Source organism: Tachypleus tridentatus, chromosome 6 (assembly GCF_004210375.1).
Source record: "Tachypleus tridentatus isolate NWPU-2018 chromosome 6, ASM421037v1, whole genome shotgun sequence".
NCBI lineage: Eukaryota > Metazoa > Arthropoda > Merostomata > Xiphosura > Limulidae > Tachypleus > Tachypleus tridentatus.
This window is the reverse complement of record NC_134830.1, coordinates 104,168,050-104,188,556: the sequence shown is the minus strand read 5'-3', so window position 1 is coordinate 104,188,556 and position 20,507 is coordinate 104,168,050. Positions and strand designations below refer to the sequence as shown.

Below are 20,507 nucleotides of genomic sequence, written 5' to 3'. Positions count from 1 at the left end.
GGAAAGCTCTGGGGTGGGGGGAGCAAAACGGAATGAAAGTGAGAATTCCGAAAGTGTTACGACTCCATGATCGTATTTAAATATATGACGACCGTTATAATGTTTTTACATATATTGAATACTAAACACACTAAAGTAATAAGATATATTGATGAGAATATGTATTCATATTAATGATACTATACAGAAAAATAGCGGCAAGACATGATTTAAAGAAGTTATTTTAGGATAACATTTAAGATTTCGTTTGGGTTTCATTTTACATGCTTGATAAGCAATTTCAGAAGACAGAGTAATATAATCAGATTCATAACTAACACTTATATTTCAGTTTACGATAATGACTCCTTACAGACACAAAATATGAAATTACAGTAAGTAGTAGCGCATTTCAAATGGAAATGTTTAGGGAATATAAAAGTGTAAATATTATGGTTATAAATCTGTGCAGTCTATGCATATTTTATGATTGCTGATAGAATGTTATTTATATTCCTCAATACAATTTAAATATCGTAAAATGATGGAATTGTACGCCTACAGTAAAATGAAAGGGACCTTATGGAAAGTTATGTCAATTTTTTGAAACAAAGTCTATAAATTAAAAAAAAAATTTCACAAACTGCAAATACAAAGTTCATGAGACATTTTAAGTTTAAAATATCCTCCAAAATAGAGCAAATATCGAAAGTTTCACAAATAGTGTCCATTCACTGAATGCAATAAGTTTAGTGAAATTCAAAAGTTGAAATAGTTTATTAAATTTTGTGAAGAGTTAATGCCTTTACCAGCGAGAAAAATAAAATTCTAAGAAGATCATCAAAAAAATTCCAAATTATTTTTACCGTAAAGAAGAGATTTTTGAGACCCAGTTCTGTGGATAAGATTTATGATTGGTACAAGCTAGCCACAAATACTAAAAAATCTTTAAAGCAAAGCAATAAATCGTGCTTCTCCTTTAAGTCTCAAATTCCGCAGTATATACAAAACAGTGCAGACGTTACTGTCACTGAATTTTTAGACATTTCTGAGAAGACTTCTCATACTGCACCAATGGCATTCTGTGCATTTGATTTACTGAAATGAACATCTCGAATACTCAAAGAATATTCAATCTTGCTCTTTTTCATAAATACAGAACAGAATAGCAATAGACCAGATAGGACTGTCCAAGTAAGAGATATAGAGATGTGGAGTAAAATGCTATATAATAAAATATTTGAATCACTTGAATTCTCATTTTCTCCAAGCCAAACTCCATATAGCAACAACATTAAGAATATATTAACATAATAATCATGTTTTAGAATATTAAATATAAGAACGAAAGATGATGTCTATTAGGAATGTTTGTACATTAGTCAGATGCATATAAAGTCACCACAACAAATCTCTATTATAATGAAATTAAAAAGTTGAAAAATATTAGGTAACCTGACTACATTTGAAAATACATTTGGTTATATTTTTGGGGAAATTATAGTTTTACGAAGTTGATATTATAATATTTTAAAACAAAATAATAACTGAAAACATCCGTAGAATCACACTTACATAAAGAATACACTCTATATATTTTCTGTATATGCAATATTGCAGCTAAGTAATAAAGACTTTTTAACTCTAAGCGCGTTAAAAAGTGTTCTTTTTATCAGTAGTAATATATTCGCCTGTGGATAATTTCCTAAGCTGTGTTAAATCCTGTTTTAGTCATAGGTAGTTTATTTATTGATTCACAAAATGTTAAAATTCAATTTATTTTATGTAAGAAATCACGAAACGTAGAGCAATGTTTCACTAGATTAATATTCAAGTACGTCTTTCTGCTTGATAAAAACATTTATGTTCAAACTGTGTATAAAATAAAAATACTTACATTGATAACACATATTGCCAGATCTATGACGAATAAAATTCCCAGAACAATGTTCACGGGCTGAAAATATTTTAACATAAATAAATTCAAAATATAAAAAAAAGAAAAATACAAGCAAATACGAGAAGTTTTAATGTAAAACGGTTAAAACCCTCTAACCTTTTGAATAAATGATTTTCTTATTCTTGGGTAAACTGGGAATGGTAGTTTAACTGAATGAGTGATATATATATATATATAAAGGAACTTGAGTGACTTTATGAAGGTCATCTGTGCTTCTTCGAAGTGTTTTGTATATTTTTAATATACTTTTGTAATTGTGTTGCATTTATGTAGCGTTATGTACATTATCTAAAAATGTATTACAGGTGATTATCATGTATGGAGACGTGTTCTTCTTCATTTCTGTGTTATAATAGTTAATTGAACTGTAATTTGAAAAAAAAAAACAACTATTGTGATTAAGGATGATATTCTTTCAGGCTTTTATATCTGTGGAAAATAGCTTTCTTAATGAGAAAGGCATAAGTTTAAGAAAGTTAAATAATACACTTTGTCTAAACTAAACTTTATTTAATTTAAACTAACCCTAATTATTTATAAGGTTAACTTTGATTTTGGCAGATATTGAAGAACAAATAAGAGGTGCTAAAGTAAGATGAAGTAAGAGGAGTAAAAATAAGGAAGTAGACAAAGAAAATAAAATTGAAATATAAAGAGAAACCGCACAGCATCGTAAATAGGATCTATAATGATACAGAAGAAGAAGAAGGCTGAACTATTAAAAAACCAACGCTTAAACGATCGCCAGTTAATAAAAAGAAAGTTGAAGAAATTAATTAAAGTAGAATCAAACAAAAAGACAAAATATACATTTAAATTTGTCTCCAATAAATTGTCACTAAAAACTCAGCGATATTTTATGTGGCTAGAGAAATGATAAACAAATTTGTGTAATTTATAGATTAAACATTAAAAATGGTGATATTTTCATTAGGACAAAATGGGAAAAAAACCTTCTCTAAATTATTTTAAAATAACGAAATGAAGTTGTCATAAAGCCAATATTACAGTAAGATTACCCCATGAAAAAAAATAAGTTTTTATAGGTGTAAATTACACTATATATCCTGAAGACAACGTGGAGAAAATGAATAATAAAAAAAAAACAATGTGCAGGAAAACAAATGAGGAAACAAAACCATTAACAATCAAGAAAAATTTGGATTACCTCAGTACCGTTATATCTGTACTGGAAGCCCTGTATTGAAAATGTACAAAGAAGAAAGATATAATACTAACTGTGCAAACTGTGGAGAGGATCATGTTGCATGCTCTAAGTCGTGTAAAATATAATAAAGGAGAAGAAGTAAAATATAAAAATACTACAGAACGTTATAAAAGAGAACTCTTGCTATAGCTACCAAAGATAACTTTAAACAAGCTGTAAATAATTGTACGTGATCAAAATTATGTACAAGTTGACGATAAATACAATTTTTAAAGTGTATATTAGATCTTTAGTAGATTTTGTTGGGATGGCTTTGTCTAATATTAATATAAATACTTTAAGAACATTACTAACAATTCAGAATAATCTGTTGAGACTAGTAACCAGATCACTCATTGATACACCTATTGCTTTTTTGCACGAACAATTTTCTAAGCCTAAATTACAGAAAAAATTAAAATAATTACATTTTAAAAAAGAAAGATTTATTTTTATTGAAATAAATAAAATTAAAACAAAATTTAAAAGAAATAATAAATACAATTCTCTTTCAAGTTTCTATTGTCATTAGAATGTTATAAGGATTATTTTTAATATATTTACAATACATAAAAATAATGTTTAATATTTTTAATTTATAGAATTTTATTGTACACAAGTTTACTTTAGTATTTTTATTTTAAACGATTTATTTTAGGTCACATATAACAAATTAAGTAATTATGAAATAATAAATAGCGAATGCAGAAGTTGCAATAATAATGATACAAACAAATTAATTGTAAACGATGTTTTCCTGGTAACATTGTTTGAGCACCATTAAGAGAAAAAACAGAAAATACAATTATGGAAGACGCAATTTGTCTGTCACACATTGAATGAAGAAGTGAGAACCACCATCGCTGTTGGGCAGCTGCATCACAAATGGTCAAGAAAAATATACCTAATTGATGTTAAATAGAACTAATACATGGAGATTGATGAAAAGAAATATTAAACCGATTAATTTATCAAGACATGCATAGAAAAGTATCACAAATAAATAGTGAGTATTAAAAAAATAGGTATAAATATCGAAAGTTCACACTAGAGTAAAAAACAAACAAATAAATACGTAAAATTATTTTTCAGATAATGAATAAACTAATAATCGTCAAGATCTTGATTTATTCCACAAAGTTAAACAGTGTTTAGATTATTGATCCAGTAAGCTTCTTTTATCTTTTTATCAGCATTAAAGTCAGTTTCAATGCCTATGATGGTAAAATCGTTAATAGAATAATCGGATTGGTTAATATTTTGACCAACGGGGATGTATTTCTAGTGTTAATAGGATTTGTGATTGTTGAAACGTTCTTAAGAGTTGTTTGAGTGATTACATTTATTTCATATTCAAACATTCACAAAAAAATCAAGTTTGGCTTTACTTACTCTCCTACACAAATTAACCTTCTTGGAATCGTCTTTATAACAAACAGAATTTTACACAATAACTCGTATAAAAAACCTACAGTCAGACTACAATATCTTCACTGTAAAAGCTGTTACCCCACTAACACTAAACGGAACAGTACTCAAAATCAAATTGTTAGTTTAACAACATTTCGGTATACATTTATTGGGCAATTGTAAAACAGAACATCTCTTACACCTTTTTGAAGACATTGTTGAGACATAATTACAACACTAGCTTGTGAAATATACAAAAACACTTCATGGAAGCCAAGGTGGCCTTCATGGCGCCACACAAGGTCCTTAATATATCACTCATTCAGTTACACTACTATTCAAATACTTCCTGTCGGGCCCTGCATGACCAGGTGGTTAGGGCACTCGACTTGTAATCTGAGGGTCGCGGATTCCAATCCCTGTCGCACTAAACATGTTCGCCCTTCAGCCGTGGATGTGTTACAATATAATAGTTAATCCCATTATTTGTTGATAAAAGAGTAGCCCAAGAGTTGGCGGTGAATGATGGTGACTAGCTGCCTTCTCACTAGTTTTACACTACTAAATTAGGGACGGTTAGCTCAAATAACCCAAGTGTAGCTTTGCTCGAGATTAAACAAAACAACAAACTTCCTGTCGGTTCAAAGTTTTCTTTCATTCCTTAATCACAAAATATTCTGTTATAATCCCAATTTTACTATCTAGAATAACTTCAAAACTCTTGTCATTCACGAGAATCTAAAATTTCTAAACTTTAGCGTCACCTAATAATAAATCACTCAGAGGGCTGAAGAGAAACTAATGTTTCTAAGCGCCCAGGGTTGTCTTTCACACTTTAATTCGTTAAAACTTAACGAGTCAATGTTAATTTACGTTAATTAAACAGAAAGATGTAAGGATCACCAGTTTCAGGAATCGGAACAAAGACCTTGCTTCATTTTTCGACATGGAAAACAAGTTGTGCTACTGCACAAATGTACCTGGCTTGTTCACTTTCCTTGGTTTGCCACATAATCCTTCAGACTGGCGTATTTTCATAGACTCTTCCAAGCGAAGTCTCAAGGCTGTGCTTCTGCACAACGGGAATAAATATCCCAGCATTCCCACTGCACACTCTGTCCATTTAAAGGAGTCCTATGACAATATGGAGCTTCTTTTAGAAGCTGTTAAGTACAACCAGTACCAGTGGAGTCTGTGTGGGGACCTCAAGGTCATTGGTCTTCTTATGGGTATGCAAGCGGGCTTCACAAAGTACTGTTGCTTTCTCTGTCTCTGGGATAGTCGAGCTGTATCTCAGCATTACAAACAGAAAGACTGGGGGCCTAGAAGCACTTTCGTTCCTGGCGAGCACAGCGTCAAGGAGAATCCTCTGATTTACATGGAGAAGGTGCTTCTTCCTCCTCTTCACATCAAGCTTGGTTTGATGAAGAATTTCGTGAAGGCCATGGACAAAAATGGTGCTGCCTTCCAACACTTGTCTACTGTGTTCCCAGGTCTCAGTGCTGCAAAGCTCGAAGAGGGCATCTTTGTCGGACGTCAAATCCGAGAAGTGCTGAAGGATACTCATTTTGAGGAGCTTCTTACCTTAAAGGAACTGAGAGCATGGGAAGCATTTAAGTCAGTCTGTTGTGGCTTCCTTGGTAACACACGCGTACCAAATTACCAAGCCTATATTGAGAAGTTGCTAAAGACTTATGAGGATATGGGATGCCGAATGTCACTCAAAATTCATTTTCTCCATTCCCACCTCAACTTTTTCCCTCCAAACCTTGGAGCAGTGAGTGATGAGCACGGAGAAAGATTCCACCAAGACATTACGAAGATGGAGAGCAACTACCAAGGCAAGTGGAACCCCAGCATGATGGGAGACTTCTGCTGGATGCTCTTGCGTGACATCCCGGAGGCAAAATACACCAAATCATCTAAGAAAACACACTTCTAACTGTCTGCGGTACTATGAATTGTGTACATTGTGTCATCCAAGTATATTTATTCCGTCAATGTTCTTTATCTATCCTGTTTTATCTGTAATAAGCTGCTGCAACTGTTGAAATAAGCACGTATATACTCTGTGTATACTAAAATGAGACTATTTAAAAGCCAGAAAACTAGAGGTGATAGAGCAAAACTGTTTATAAATTCGAATTCAGCACACCTAAATTAGTAAAAAACACCTATTCACATTCTTGCCTCAGACAAAAAATATTTTTTTGTAAACCAGTGTTATAGGTTTGTTTGGTGTATATATTTATATATACAATGTTAATTACCTCATTATCTAGGTACAGCAGCTTCTAATTTATTTATAAACACATAAAGTTTTTCTTTGTTTGAATTTCGCGCAAAGCTACACAAGGGCTATCTGTATTAACCGTCTCTAATTTAGCAGTATAAGACTAGAGGGAAAGCAGCTAGTCATCACTACCCACCGCCAACTTTTGGGTTACTCTTCTACCAAATAATAGTGGGATTGACCGTCACATTATAACGCCCCAACGGCTGAAAGGGCAAGCATGTTTGGAGCGAGGGGATTCGAACCCTCGACCCTAAAATTACGAGTCGCACGCCTTAACCCACCTGGCCATGCCGGGCCCTAAAATATAGATAGAATAGTATTCTAGTCGTAGGACTCAGCTTTAATAGTGTTTTTCAAAGACATAACAATGAGTATTTCACTTCTTCTTCTTCCATAAATATTTCTGTATGTACACGATTTCCATGGTGTTATGAGTACTGTGTGATGCATTTACTGTAAAACACACACATTACGATATTATTTCGGAAAACATTGAAATTTAAAAATTTTTTGTTAACAATCATATTTATAATAATGAATTATAAATAACAACATAAGCACAATTTAGTGAAGAATACAGATATGTACTTGTTTATTTAATATATTTTAGTGGTAGTGTTGAGTACTTTTTAAAGTGATATATGTTTTAGTTTATTTTTCTCCTCAGTCGACGTGTTTTGTGAAAAGTGTCCTGGGAGATTCGCAATATAAATAGTTTAATTATTAATAATACATTAAAGTATACGTATTCTGATGTTGGTATTGCGGGTTGCCGTCATATTAAATCTACAAGAATTTTACAAAAGGCAAATTTTTTTTCAATCAAAATCGAAATAAATGCAAAATTAAAACAGACCTTATCATATTAAAAAAAAAAGCACTATTACTTAGTTGAAGTCTATTTTGTTTTGTTCCTGACAAAGTATTAATGTAGAATTCTATACTAAGATCAGAATATTTCATTGAAGTAAATGAGCCAGTGGGTAATAATAATTTGAAAATTAACAAATATTGTGGTGAATCATTATTTTTTTCATACAAATAACCTTAGTAAAATTTTTAATATGACTGATATTCCGGTTGAGCCCAGATAAAATAACATTATTTTTCTCACACAGTGTTTCTATGTGGAAACTCTAAAAAAAGTGGAAGCTGCAATTAATGTGGCAGGTAAAAAAAAATATTGAACACTTTTATTATTAAAGCAAATATTGTTGTGCAGTTTTGTTTTCGAATTTTCAAAATGAGTTTATCTCATGATTGTTCTCATATTCCTCTGAAACTATTTTTATTTTGTCTCGAAATTAGACTATTTGAACATCATCGGTGGTAGCTATTATATGAATTTCTGTTAACAAGATTAAAGAAATTTTATAATCTAACAATTTGTTTATTTTGTGCTCATTAAGGGTAGTAATGAAAAAAGCCACTGAAAAAGGAAGCTAATTCTTTCATCTCTGAAGTTTAGACAGCAAAATTTCCTGTTACTTCTTTTCACACATAAACTTTGGATTTTTTTTTCTATAACATGTTTCACGTTTATTGACGATGAAGGTCTGTAATGATAGACTGTATCAGATTTACTGGTTTGATAACTCATAACAATATCTGTAAATCAAACGAAATGGATAATAAAATAATTGAATTGCAAGATCTTGATTAAAGTATTGTCTTTGTAATGTTCAAAGTTTTAACTGCTTAAGTTTGTAGACTTTGGCGAATTTCTATTCTAAAGTTAATTCAAAAATAACACTCTTTAAAATAAGATTAGTTGTACAAAAAACTTTTTTCACAGATAAGAAAATATACAATAACATAATTACTAATATTTTAGATACAAAATGTTAAAATAGTAGCAGAAATGTCACTTACCGATTCAGTTACGAAATACAAGGCAAGAACCATGTGTAATAAAGTGGTGAATGAGATAGTTATGATAAATGGTATCAGCAGCTTAGGACGATCCTGTTGAAAATAATTTGCAATGAAAAAATGATCCCACAGGCTCAAAGGTACATTGGTTATATAATGTGCAATAGAGACAAAGTAAAAATTAATTCCAAGAACATCACAGTTCAAAATTATAATATTTTCCACTTACCACAAACACCCCAATCAGCAGAATCACGGAAGTAATTACACTCAGGGCTGCAAAGATCATCATGAACAAATTTCCGAAGAAAATAACTGTGTGGTAAAATAAGTGTAAAATATAAAATAATTATTCAAAAAATATTTTGTTTTTACTAAAACGTTAAAATTATGTTATTTTCGAAAATTTGATAAACCTTATTTTCCTATATTTCTTATATACTCTATATAACAGATCTATAAGAATAATAATCATTCTCTTGTTACGAGGTTTACTGTTATCGAATTTGATTAATTATACAAACTTTTACGCAAACGTTTGTGTGTATCAGAACTGTACAATCTAACTGTTAAAATTATTAACGACGATGTTGAAAATTCCACTTTAAACACCATACGAAATAAAATTGAATGATAAAACTAATTCTATAAGCGACAAATCCTTAAACATTCTTTATTACAGTATACTTTCTTCTTTCACATTACACTATGTAACACAAATTTTGTTCCTGAATAGTATGTTATTTCTTAATTACTTATGTTGTAAAAGTACAGAAAATGACTAAAACCTTTGCTTTTCCGACCTGAATAATGCAATTTAGAAATTAACCTATTTTTTATGTAAAAACGAGCAAATTTACACATTTTCATTTACATAAGATCTGAATGAAACAACATATGAATCAAGATTTACATGTATTTACACAAAAGTTATACAAAAAATGAACAAAAATGTTTAGAAGTGAGTAGTTTTTCGAGATTTGGACTGTAATGTAAATCACTTTTACGTATCAGCCCCCAAATATAGTCTCCCATAATGTTTTCGTTATAAGCTCCTTGGTAGCGGCGTTCAAAGTCCAGTATATCTTGGTGGAAGCGCTTGCCTTGCTCCTCTGAGTATGCTCTAATATTCTCCTTGAATTTATCAAGATGAACGGCAAGGATATGGACTTTCAGGGACATCCTGATGCCCATTTTGTCGTAGTTCTTCACCAGAGCCTCAAACAGTTCCACATAAATTTCGGCCTTGTGATTATTCAAGAAGCCACCAAACCATTGAGACAAAGCTGCCCCAAGCTTTTTTCCTTCCTACCGAGCTTTTTTGGGGAATTTTATGCACTTTAGAATCTTTATTTGTGGTCCAACGAATACACCAGATTTGACCTTTGCCTCAGACAGCTTAGAAAAGAATTATCGAAGGTACTTGAAGATTGCAGACTCCTTATCAAGTGCTGTGACAAATTGTTTCATAAGACCCAATTGTATGTGCAATGGTGGGAACAACACCTTCTGGAGTTCCACTAGTAGCTCACACTTGACATTGTGCCTCCCCACAGAGAACTTGGTTCGTTGTGGCCAGTGCTTTCTATTATAGTGCGCTGCGGTGTCCCTGCTGTCCCAAAGGCAAAGATAACAGAGAAACTTGGTAAAACCTCCTTGGAGACATATCAGGAATGCCACCATTTTAAAGTCTCCAACAACTTCCCAGCCATACTCATTATACTGTGCCTCGCACAGACCGGATACAATGGGGAAGAAGCAGAGCCCATCTTTTCTCCTCTATACCATCCTGCAAAAGAGAGAAATAAGATTGTTATTATGAAGAATGAATTTATTTCATCCACAGTGTGTAAGAGGTTCAAGCAAAATATTTTATATGTGATATTTTTCTCTATACTATTGGAAATAAAAAAAAAATAAAGTAAAAGATGTTTAAATTTTAAAAGGTCTAAAATCATAACATTCAAACAAGCAAAAATTGTCCGTCTTAACTGCTAGAGTTTTTTTTTTGCAGTTCTCGCAGGTAAAATGAGGTGCCCAAGGTTTGTCTTGATCCCCGAAAGGCATGCCGAAATATGTCTTGTTGGCTTCACACATTTTAACAGTTGCTGTCACAGAGAACGCTTTCGCTCTTGTCTTGATAAATTGGCCACATACCTAGCAGAATGTGTCTGGAGAATGTTTGCAGCTTCTTGATGCCATCTCTGATAAAATCAGATTGGTCTATGTGTTCACTTAGGCAGCTAGAACTAAACTGAAGTAGTGAGTGGTGAGTCCCTGTATATATATATATAAATATATATATTACTATGAACAATTTTAGAAAATTCTAAAAGATTCTTGAAAATGCTTGTAAGTTCTACAATATTCTAGAAAGTTCTTGAAAATTATTTTAAGTTCGACAAAACTCTCTATCAGCTTACTCAGGACTGAATATACCTGGAATGTTCTGGAAAATGGATACATTTGAAAATTTCATTACCCAGGTCACAAAAGCAAAGTTAGAAGCAAAAAATAGGTCTTTTTCATTTACTTTAGGCATAACCAATTGGAAAATAACACTTTCTGCCCAGGAACAAGAAGAAGTAAAAATTTTGTTACATAGTGTTTTCAATACAAAATTAATGTTTGACTATGGGTTGCATTTAAAAAAAAATTATGATCTAATTCGGTGACAAATTAACAAGGTGTCACTTTACTAGCCATTTTATTAAGATATTGTCAAACGTACATTCATTGAATATTCAGTTTATTTGTATATTAAAATGTAATGATATGTGACATTCTAAATGACTTGAGCTTTATAAATGCGGCCATGTAGTTGAACCACGACTTGTCTACACAACTGTTAGAAAGAATGATAAAGAGTATATGATGATAAATGAGTTCCTGGCAGAGGAATCTAGCCTGTATAAAAAACCAGTGTGTGTATCATCTTAAAATAGGAGGAGTCATAAAAGACAAAATGCATTTATTCAGATAGAACAGTTCAATTACTGTTTGCCATTAAGATGTCAATGACCTGGATGCAAGAGGGCCATGAGGAGGAGTACTGTAAAACGTTATAAGTGTAGTGAGTGTTGAGATCACTTAAACTAGAGCCCAGTGCATAAAAATTTATCATGAAAGTAAAAAGTATCGATTCAGTTTTAAACTTAAATTGTTTCTAAACGAAGATATATTCTGTTATATCACGAATATTTTAAATAAAAAAAAACATCTTTATTTAGTAAAGACCTTAAATTAAATCATCAACACATATATTTCAGGATTTGTTGTCTATACATTTCATTTTATACTTTAACCACAGAGACTAACAACAACCCCCCGCTAGTACAGCGGTATGTCTCCGGATTTACAACGCTAAAATCAGGGGTTCGAATCCTATCGGTGGGCTGAGTAGATAGCCCTTTGTGGCTTTGCTATACGAAAAACACACAGACTAACAATAATATTAGGTCATATTTTTTGCTGCTAAGCAACATGACATAATAGCATTTCTTAGAAGGTTGTGTCACCAAAACACGCTGGCTTTTATATATATTAAAGGTGGCCCGAGATGGCCAGGTGATTAAGACATCCAACTCGTAATCTGAGAGTCACAGGTTTGAATCCCCGTGACACCAAACATACTTTCTCTTTCATCTATGCAAGCGTTATAATATGACGGTCAATCCCACTATTTGTTGGTAAAGGAGCAGCCCAAGAATTGACGGTAAGTGGTGATGACTAGCTTCCTTCCCTCTAACCTTACACTATTAAATTAAGGACAGCTAGCGCAGATAGCTCTCTTTTGGCTATGCGCAAAATTCCAAAAACAAACTATATATTAGCACTTGTTAGTCTAACTGATTTTTATCAATCACAATTCTATGAATACGCCACGAATTCACTTCATGAATAATCTTAATTTTGAATGGCTTACAAAGAAATGTACAGACGTTTTCTTGCCCCGTCTGCACTCATCTGCCGCTTTGTAGATCAAGCTAGATTTCGCAAAAAAAAAATACTTATTTGGTTTAAAAATGAAACGGGAGATTAGGGTATAATGTGGGTTGGGGGTGATGATACTTGAGTCCTCATTTTTGACAGGCTATATGATAGTCAATATTAAAGACTGATTTTTGACAAACTGTTGAAAGGCATTTGTAATCAAGATTTATGATCAGTACCAATCATAAAGAAATACTTGTACCAATATAAATAATATGGACATCAACGACTGGCCAAGTGAAAAATGAAATTGACAGGTTTATAAAATACTTCAATTGGGTAATATCTAAACAATGGCCAATATTCGGTTAATTCTGATGGGAACAGCATTATAGTAAGAGTATCATCTATGTTGTTATCATCATCTAATTATAGCAAATAACCAGCACATGAAGTGTTAATTTTGGAAGCAAATAGAAACATATGTATTCAGTGGTAATTAAAAGAAAGTGTGGAGATTGGCAGACGTCATCTCGCTCTAAAGTAATTTTACTAAAGTAGCAAATACAACTATGATAGCGAAATGCATAGTTTTCAAATATGGATGTATTTTCCTAATATTCTATACAAGTATAATACTATTAAAGTAAAACAGGATATATTATAGTCCCGTTATTATAGTATTTCAACATAAAATACTACCTGGTGTATCGTATGCAGCATGAGCCTGGAATAAACATGCTGTAAAGATGAACAGGTAGATAGCCTACACAATAAAAACAAAAGTATAAATTAATGACAACAATAAATAACAGCTTTAAATATATGAAACCTTAACTGAAATAAACTTTTGAATTGTTTTTTACCTAGATAAACTAGTGTGTAAAAATTAAAAAGGATTGTTACAGTTAAACTGATATTTTAATCAATTAATAAATTAGCGAAATGTTATAGTTAATTTGATTGAGACCAACGCTGAACTTAACCCTTCCTGGTCCAAAACAAAACAAATCCCGGGGATAAAGAAAAATCGAAAATGAAATTAACATGTATTTCACAAATTTCATTGAAGTTTATAAAATGTTTTGTTTTTAATAACGAATTATGAAGAAAATATTTTGCAAAAAAAAAAAAGCAAAAGATATCGGTAAAATAATACTTCAGGTCAGTCGTTATGAGGTATTCGGTTTTATTCTTTAGTCTGTGCAATCGCGATTTCTTTACTACAAACATTTTGGTGCAACTCCAGGTTCATTGATTTCAAATTGACAGCTCAAGCATTGACATACAGAATGTTTAAGAAGGTCCCCGAAATATTCTACGATGGCCAATACAAAACTTAAGCAATTGTGTGTTCAGTCTAGTCTATTACTGTCCAGTCATTACTAGTATAAAGTTAGTATATTCTTCATTTAGATGCATAACAAAATACCTATGACGCTCATACTAATGTTCACACCGTAATAAATGTCAATGCTGTATTCAATGTTTTTGCATTATTGAGTGTTGTTCATCTCTAACCTTCCAGATACCAGGACATCAGTAACTGATACAGACGTGAATTCTTGACTGATTTGTAATAGAGTTACAATGAAATCTAGTGAGAGTGATCTCAGAATGTCTAGTAAAAAACGTCGTGATATGAGGTAAAAAGCAAGTTTATTGTATGTACATCTGAACTAATGAAGTCTGGATGTTATAGTGATTACATAAATCAGTTCAGTTGCTATTCTGAACGCCATATTGGGCGAATGGACAGCAAACTACCACATCTGAAGGCATGCTTTGAAAATAAAGATAATTAACATGGTGTAATTGATCTCTCACCAACTCTTCCTGGATGTTAATACACACAAACTTATCACTCATTACCTCTCCACTGCAGATCTATATATAATAAAATGGCCTTATACTTGTCTTTACATTTATTTGGTTTGTTTCTAATAGTTTAATAAACCTAACAATCTATAGATCCGCCCTTACTTCTCTTAATGATACAGGATTAAGCAACAGAATGATATTAATGTTTCTTCTAAACCATTATTATTCCGCTATTGCCTAAGGGCATGGTGTTTTGATGTGTAAGGATACAACATTAGAGCCAGTTTCTAAAACGATCAGGTATGACTTAACGGCTGAGAATTAGACGTCGAAAGTTTGACTCCCGACGCCATTGAACACTGAAATTTCAGCTATGGTTACGTTGTAAGAGTGACAGTCAATTTGATTAATTATTCAAAGCCAGATTATCTGTTGTGGCAACAGATGCTGGTGGCGGACTGACTGTCTTTCTGTTTGTCAATAATTCAGAGTTAAGGACGACTGTATATGGATCATAACGGTTTTAATCCTGAATCTTTACTCCATGTGTTGCATAAGGTTCTATTCAGGTTAAAAATACTAACTAATACCTGATTCTAAAAACCTAAAATGTTATCTTCAATAAAATTTCATCGTACATTTCACCTTAATGGTAGTCCTTCAAATGTTACATATTTCAAGTCTGATGTTTATAGTGTACATAATAACAAGTGATATGTTATCATAAAAAGAGCACTGTAAGCTATGAAGATATTACATTATTATAAGATATTATATATTACATTTTTATTAAATCGTTGTATTTTAAATATAAAAAATTCGTAACCTAGCAAATCAAACTGTAGTTTAGTGCACATTGCATATGACGCATCAGCCTTTTTTGGTTTTCATGTGAAATATTGTATCAGCAAAGCACTAAGAGAGTGATTGTAAATGGCACATAAAAAGTCGTTTCTGTAAGTCCAGTTATGTAATTGTAGGCTTAATGTTAGCATAACTTAAATATATAATAGAAAACTAAATTGGCACACTGACAACATTTAACACAAACCTGAAAAAAAAAGTTCATAAAATATATTACATAAGTTGAAATAATTGTTTTTTCCATATATTAAAATGAAAGTACAGTGCCTTAAATTTACCTCAAATATACATGTACATTTGCACGTTAAATATTAAAGGTAAAAACATATACTACGTTTTTCAATGTTTTTAGGTAATAAAATAAACGACGTTAATACTAGTGTTTTTTTTTGTTACTTTTTTTTTCTTACCATTTTGCTACTAGTGGTGAACGAATCGACTCCCGACTATTTCAGTAATAACGGCCAATTTGAACGACTTGTATACTATGAACTTAGTATTAAATCATTAAACAGCGTTAACTTGAAGCATTTTCGATTTTTCGTTTGTATTCCTCGAAATGAACAACGTCATCACAAAGTGACACCCTGGATATAAGTTATATGTTTGTACTCGTTCCTCACACTAGTGTTTGTGAAAGTAACACCTCATGTCACTTACGTGCATATAGTTTACAAGTATAAAATGAACAACGTATGAAAGAGTTGGTTAACGTATTCATTAAGTGAGTGTAAACAATAATTACTTCATAGATTTGAAATTAGCCAGACAAATACTGAAATCAAGAAACAGAATCTTACACATGCAATACTTTTACTCTCAAATCTATTTATTAGTCATGTATTTGTTTGTTTAGAATTAACCACAAAGCTATGCAATGACCAATTAGTGTTCTGCCAACCGGGTTTCGATTCCCCTGGTTGGCAGAACACTGTTTCACTGTGTAAGATTAGACTTGTAACAGCATAGCATTTACAATATTTCTACTTTCAAATCCAGCTTTCAAACTTGTAGCAGTTCTTTTCAATGGTTTTACTGTGATGTCCTGAATTTAGACCGTTACAGATGTATATCAGAAATATAAATTAAAATTGCTCAAAAAATAAGTCGGAATAAAAAAATTGAGCCATACTTGAAAATAAACTACGAAATATATATTAAATTGTTATAATGTTAAAAGCAGAGAGGAAGTTTATGTGTGTGATATACAAAGTGAAATGATGAAAAGATAATAAAATTTACGTCATTTCAGTGTTATGTATTTTTATATTATTGAAGTGTTAATTATTTATCATTGTGTTGTGTGTGTAATAAGCGCGTTAAAATGATACACAATAGGCTATTCGTAATATATTCACCACAGATAAATTAACCGCACATTTTATGTTGTATTGATTGTTTGTTTTGAATTTCGCGTCTCTTCACGCCACCTTCATTTTTCCATGTACAACAAGAGACTCATCATTTTAAAATAAACGTAAATATTTCGCAAATTGATTAGTACTAATTTACCATCAAACATCGAGAATTACAAACATTCATATAATTTGCATACACTTGTTTTAAGTTATATTATTAAAATAAAAAATGTAGGTTATAGTTTTCTGTGGGAAAACAAAAACTTTACGTGTGTTTCCTGGCTTAATAGAGTTTCATTTTGAAAAGTTTTATGAAAACAAAGCCTACACTTTATTGTATGTAGATAGAATTTATTCTTTCCCCTCTTGGGCTGTAACTATCATACTGTAACCCATAAACAATCTTGCTTCATTTCACTCTTCTCAACTTTTTTTTATTGAGCTCTAGCTATATTTACTCCAAGGGCAAATGTAATCTTATTTTTTTCTTGCTTTTATTGAGTTTCAAATTTCAAAAGCTTCCGCTAACTAATTTTATATATTCTGAGTGTTTTATGACCCAACAATCTATTCTGTTTTACTAATTAAAAAGTTACACAGTAAAATGGAAACAGAAAAAACCTGTATATGATACATGCCCGTTATTATTCAATTTTAGGCTTTAACACATAAATAATGAATGTTTTTATCCGTAATATAATTTCTTTATTTCAGAGTCAACAGCTAATTTATATGAGTATTTTTAATCGCAAAACACGTAAAGTATCAAGACTAAAAAGCACGTTAATAAAATCTATATGGTAACACAACTATACAGCACTTTAAGAAAATACATGTAGTAATAATAGTAACAATGCTATGAACATCATTAATGAAATTTACGTAGTAATAATACTCACAAAGCTATGCAACGCATTAAATAAAGTTATGTAGTAATAAAATTATGCAGCAGATTAATGAGCCCTATTTAAAATATTTTTGATGTGAAGAATCTATAACTTCTAAGTAACAAATTTGTACTTTTGACTGAAATCCTAAGTAAATTTATAAATTCTTACGGTGATTAAAGAACTTTTTAGAAAACCTTTTTAAGCGGATTTCCTAAACATATCTCGAAACATTCTGTTTTATGTTTATGAGTTCTATAGTCAGTGATTTATTACTATATATTATTTTAACTATTTATATAGCTACTTCGACTATTCATACGAGAAGCGGTTTATGTTTTTGAAGTTCGTACATGAATTGAGTGTCAGAATTCAGATAAAAAGGTAGATGAAATGGAAAAATTAACGGAATATATACAAGTAGTAGTAAGAATTCTGGAACCAGCTGCTTTGTTTTAACTGAAGACTACAGTATATATATAATTATTTTTATTACGAGGAAAAGCTAACGATTCATCCTTTCCGAATATATCACACTTAAGTGTTAATGAAAGACCTTGTTCATTAACATATGGCAGTCTGCACTATTTATTTTTCTAACATAGATTTTGCTTTTTATTCGTTATTACGTTTGTTTAGTTATTCACTAAGAACAACTTAATAAAGTAATAAACTTTCATCTAGAACATTTCCCCCTACTCTTTATTTGATAACGTTTTAAATATATATTTCTCATAAAGGATTTGTTAGATGTTCTCGGGTACAAAATAAGTATTTTCTTTTTATATAATGAGTAACTGTAAGATATATCTAGTCGAAAACACTTAAGGTGTGAAAAAAAAAACGATTGAGTGTGCATCTTAAAGGAATTGAATTAGAATTGGTGACCAAACTGGTAGCTACATTCATAGCATTGATACGAATCTTAAACCAGATATTATTTCATCAGTTAGCTAGAACGCGCTCTTTGTTCAACTTGAGGCAGTTGGTGGGTAGAATAAAATACGTGGCCCAGCTAACTAATGAATGAATATTTGCTGTAAAACTATTATAAATGTTATAAGTGCATCTACCAGTTTGGCAGCCAATTTTATTTCATTCCTTTAAGAATCATGCTAAATCATTTTTTGAAAACATCTCAGGTGTTTTTGATTAAATATCATAGCTTATTGTCAATACAAACCAACAAACAACAGCATGTAAGAAAATGACACTCTGTAGTAATCTATATTAGCTTTAGGATTGCAATCTTATTATTCGGACCAGAACTATACTTTACAGATTTTAAAAATATTTACATCGTAGAGTTTTTATCTCTAAAATAGTGTTAACAACCTACTTTATAGTAACGACCAGGAATCTAGATTAACAGTTTTTCTTTCATTACTGGCATCTTCTCTCCGCACTTAAGCTAGTTCTTTAAATTATTATTACGTCATGCTACACTCTCTTTAATTAGGAGAATTTCATAAAATTTAGTAAATTTGTGTTTAAACGTTGGTAATGAATAAAAACCGTCCATCCGGATGATTCGTTTGAAAAAGACCTAGAAACTGCTAATTTTGTAACGGCACCTTCTTTCGTTCTATAGTTTTGATTCTCCAAATCAGGCATCTTTAATCAGAATGAGAAAGAAAACTACAAACGGTCCACTTTTACTCTTACATAAAGTTGTAGAAAAAAGTTCAGATATCAATAACTCACATGATTTTTCGCGTAGACGTACGCAAATATTTTAGTCCAAATTGAGATTTTATCGAATAAAATTGCATACGTATCATATATTTAAACCAAATTTGGTACTTAATTCAATGTTTTAAGCTCTATCAGTGTATTGAATTGAAGTTGAAATATTCATGAAAGATAAGCATCTTTTTACATTAATAAAATCTCTATAATTGCGGTGCTAGGTGAGATAAAATAGGAAGAAATTCAATCAAAATTGAAGATTTTGTATCTTGTATTTCTTAATGGATTGTCTTGAAATTTGGTTTTTGAAGTAAGAGTTCTGTGGATAACATCCACTAAAAATGTAGTTTCTATTATCTTCATAAGAGTTGGAGAAAGTAAAGAACCAGTATTGGACAGGTAATAAGGACGTTCCAGTCACAGTTTGAGGGAACGGCTCGAATTCCTGCCCTACCAAACATGCTCGTCCTCTCAGCCGTGGGAGCGTTATATTGTGTCAATCAATCCCACTATTTGTTGATAAAAGAGTAGCTCAAGAGTTGGCGGTGGGTAGTGATGACTATCTGTCTTCTCTCTAGTCTTTTATTGCTAAATTAGAAATGGCTAGCGCTGGTAGCGTTCGTATAGCTTTATAAGTTGTATTCCCGGCATGACACACTATCTTGATATAAAGGGTTATGTACCTTATATTGAATTATGAGTATCGATATCAGTAACATATGCAACAACCACATCCGATTTCAAATCACTGTGAGACAGCTTTTATAGAGATATATTTTAATATTATTTCGTGTTTCGGAAGTACCATAAAGATATCGAAAATTTAACACTTTTCGAAAGGGTATGTTCAGATCGGTAATTCCGAATAGTTAACATGGGGATATCCCCAGCAATTAATGTTGTGATAAAACAATGAACATGAATCAAGTTGTGTCATTAGGACTATCCAAGAAGGGACTTGTAACAAGTTTTACTCGATCACATGGTATGTAAAGTACAGGATTTGCCTTGAACGGATAAGAATAAACAAAAGTAAAGATCAGTGGTAAAAGTTGTCCATTTATCCCATGCAACAAAATCAAGAAAAATTCATGTCTGAAAAAGCAATACAACCAAAGTATATATGAATTATTTTCTCGACGTATCCATTTAACTTTCGCTTACCTTAATCAGCTTGTGAATGAAATGAATTATTCATGTTACACCGTATGAAAATATATCGGAGAAGTTG

The 20,507-nt window shown here is 31.4% G+C and overlaps 1 protein-coding gene across 1 annotated transcript in view; it reads right to left on the bottom strand.

The window, feature by feature from the left end:
- LOC143254626 (uncharacterized) overlaps nt 1–20,507 on the bottom strand; it is a 117,518-nt gene that overhangs the window by 8,920 nt on the left and 88,091 nt on the right. The window contains exons 2-5 of the mRNA XM_076509774.1: nt 13,360–13,423; nt 8,954–9,039; nt 8,725–8,817; nt 1,877–1,936 (exon numbers count right to left, since the gene is read on the bottom strand). Coding sequence (XP_076365889.1) covers nt 1,877–1,936; nt 8,725–8,817; nt 8,954–9,039; nt 13,360–13,423 — 303 coding nt within the window. The remainder of the gene's footprint in view (nt 1–1,876; nt 1,937–8,724; nt 8,818–8,953; nt 9,040–13,359; nt 13,424–20,507) is intronic.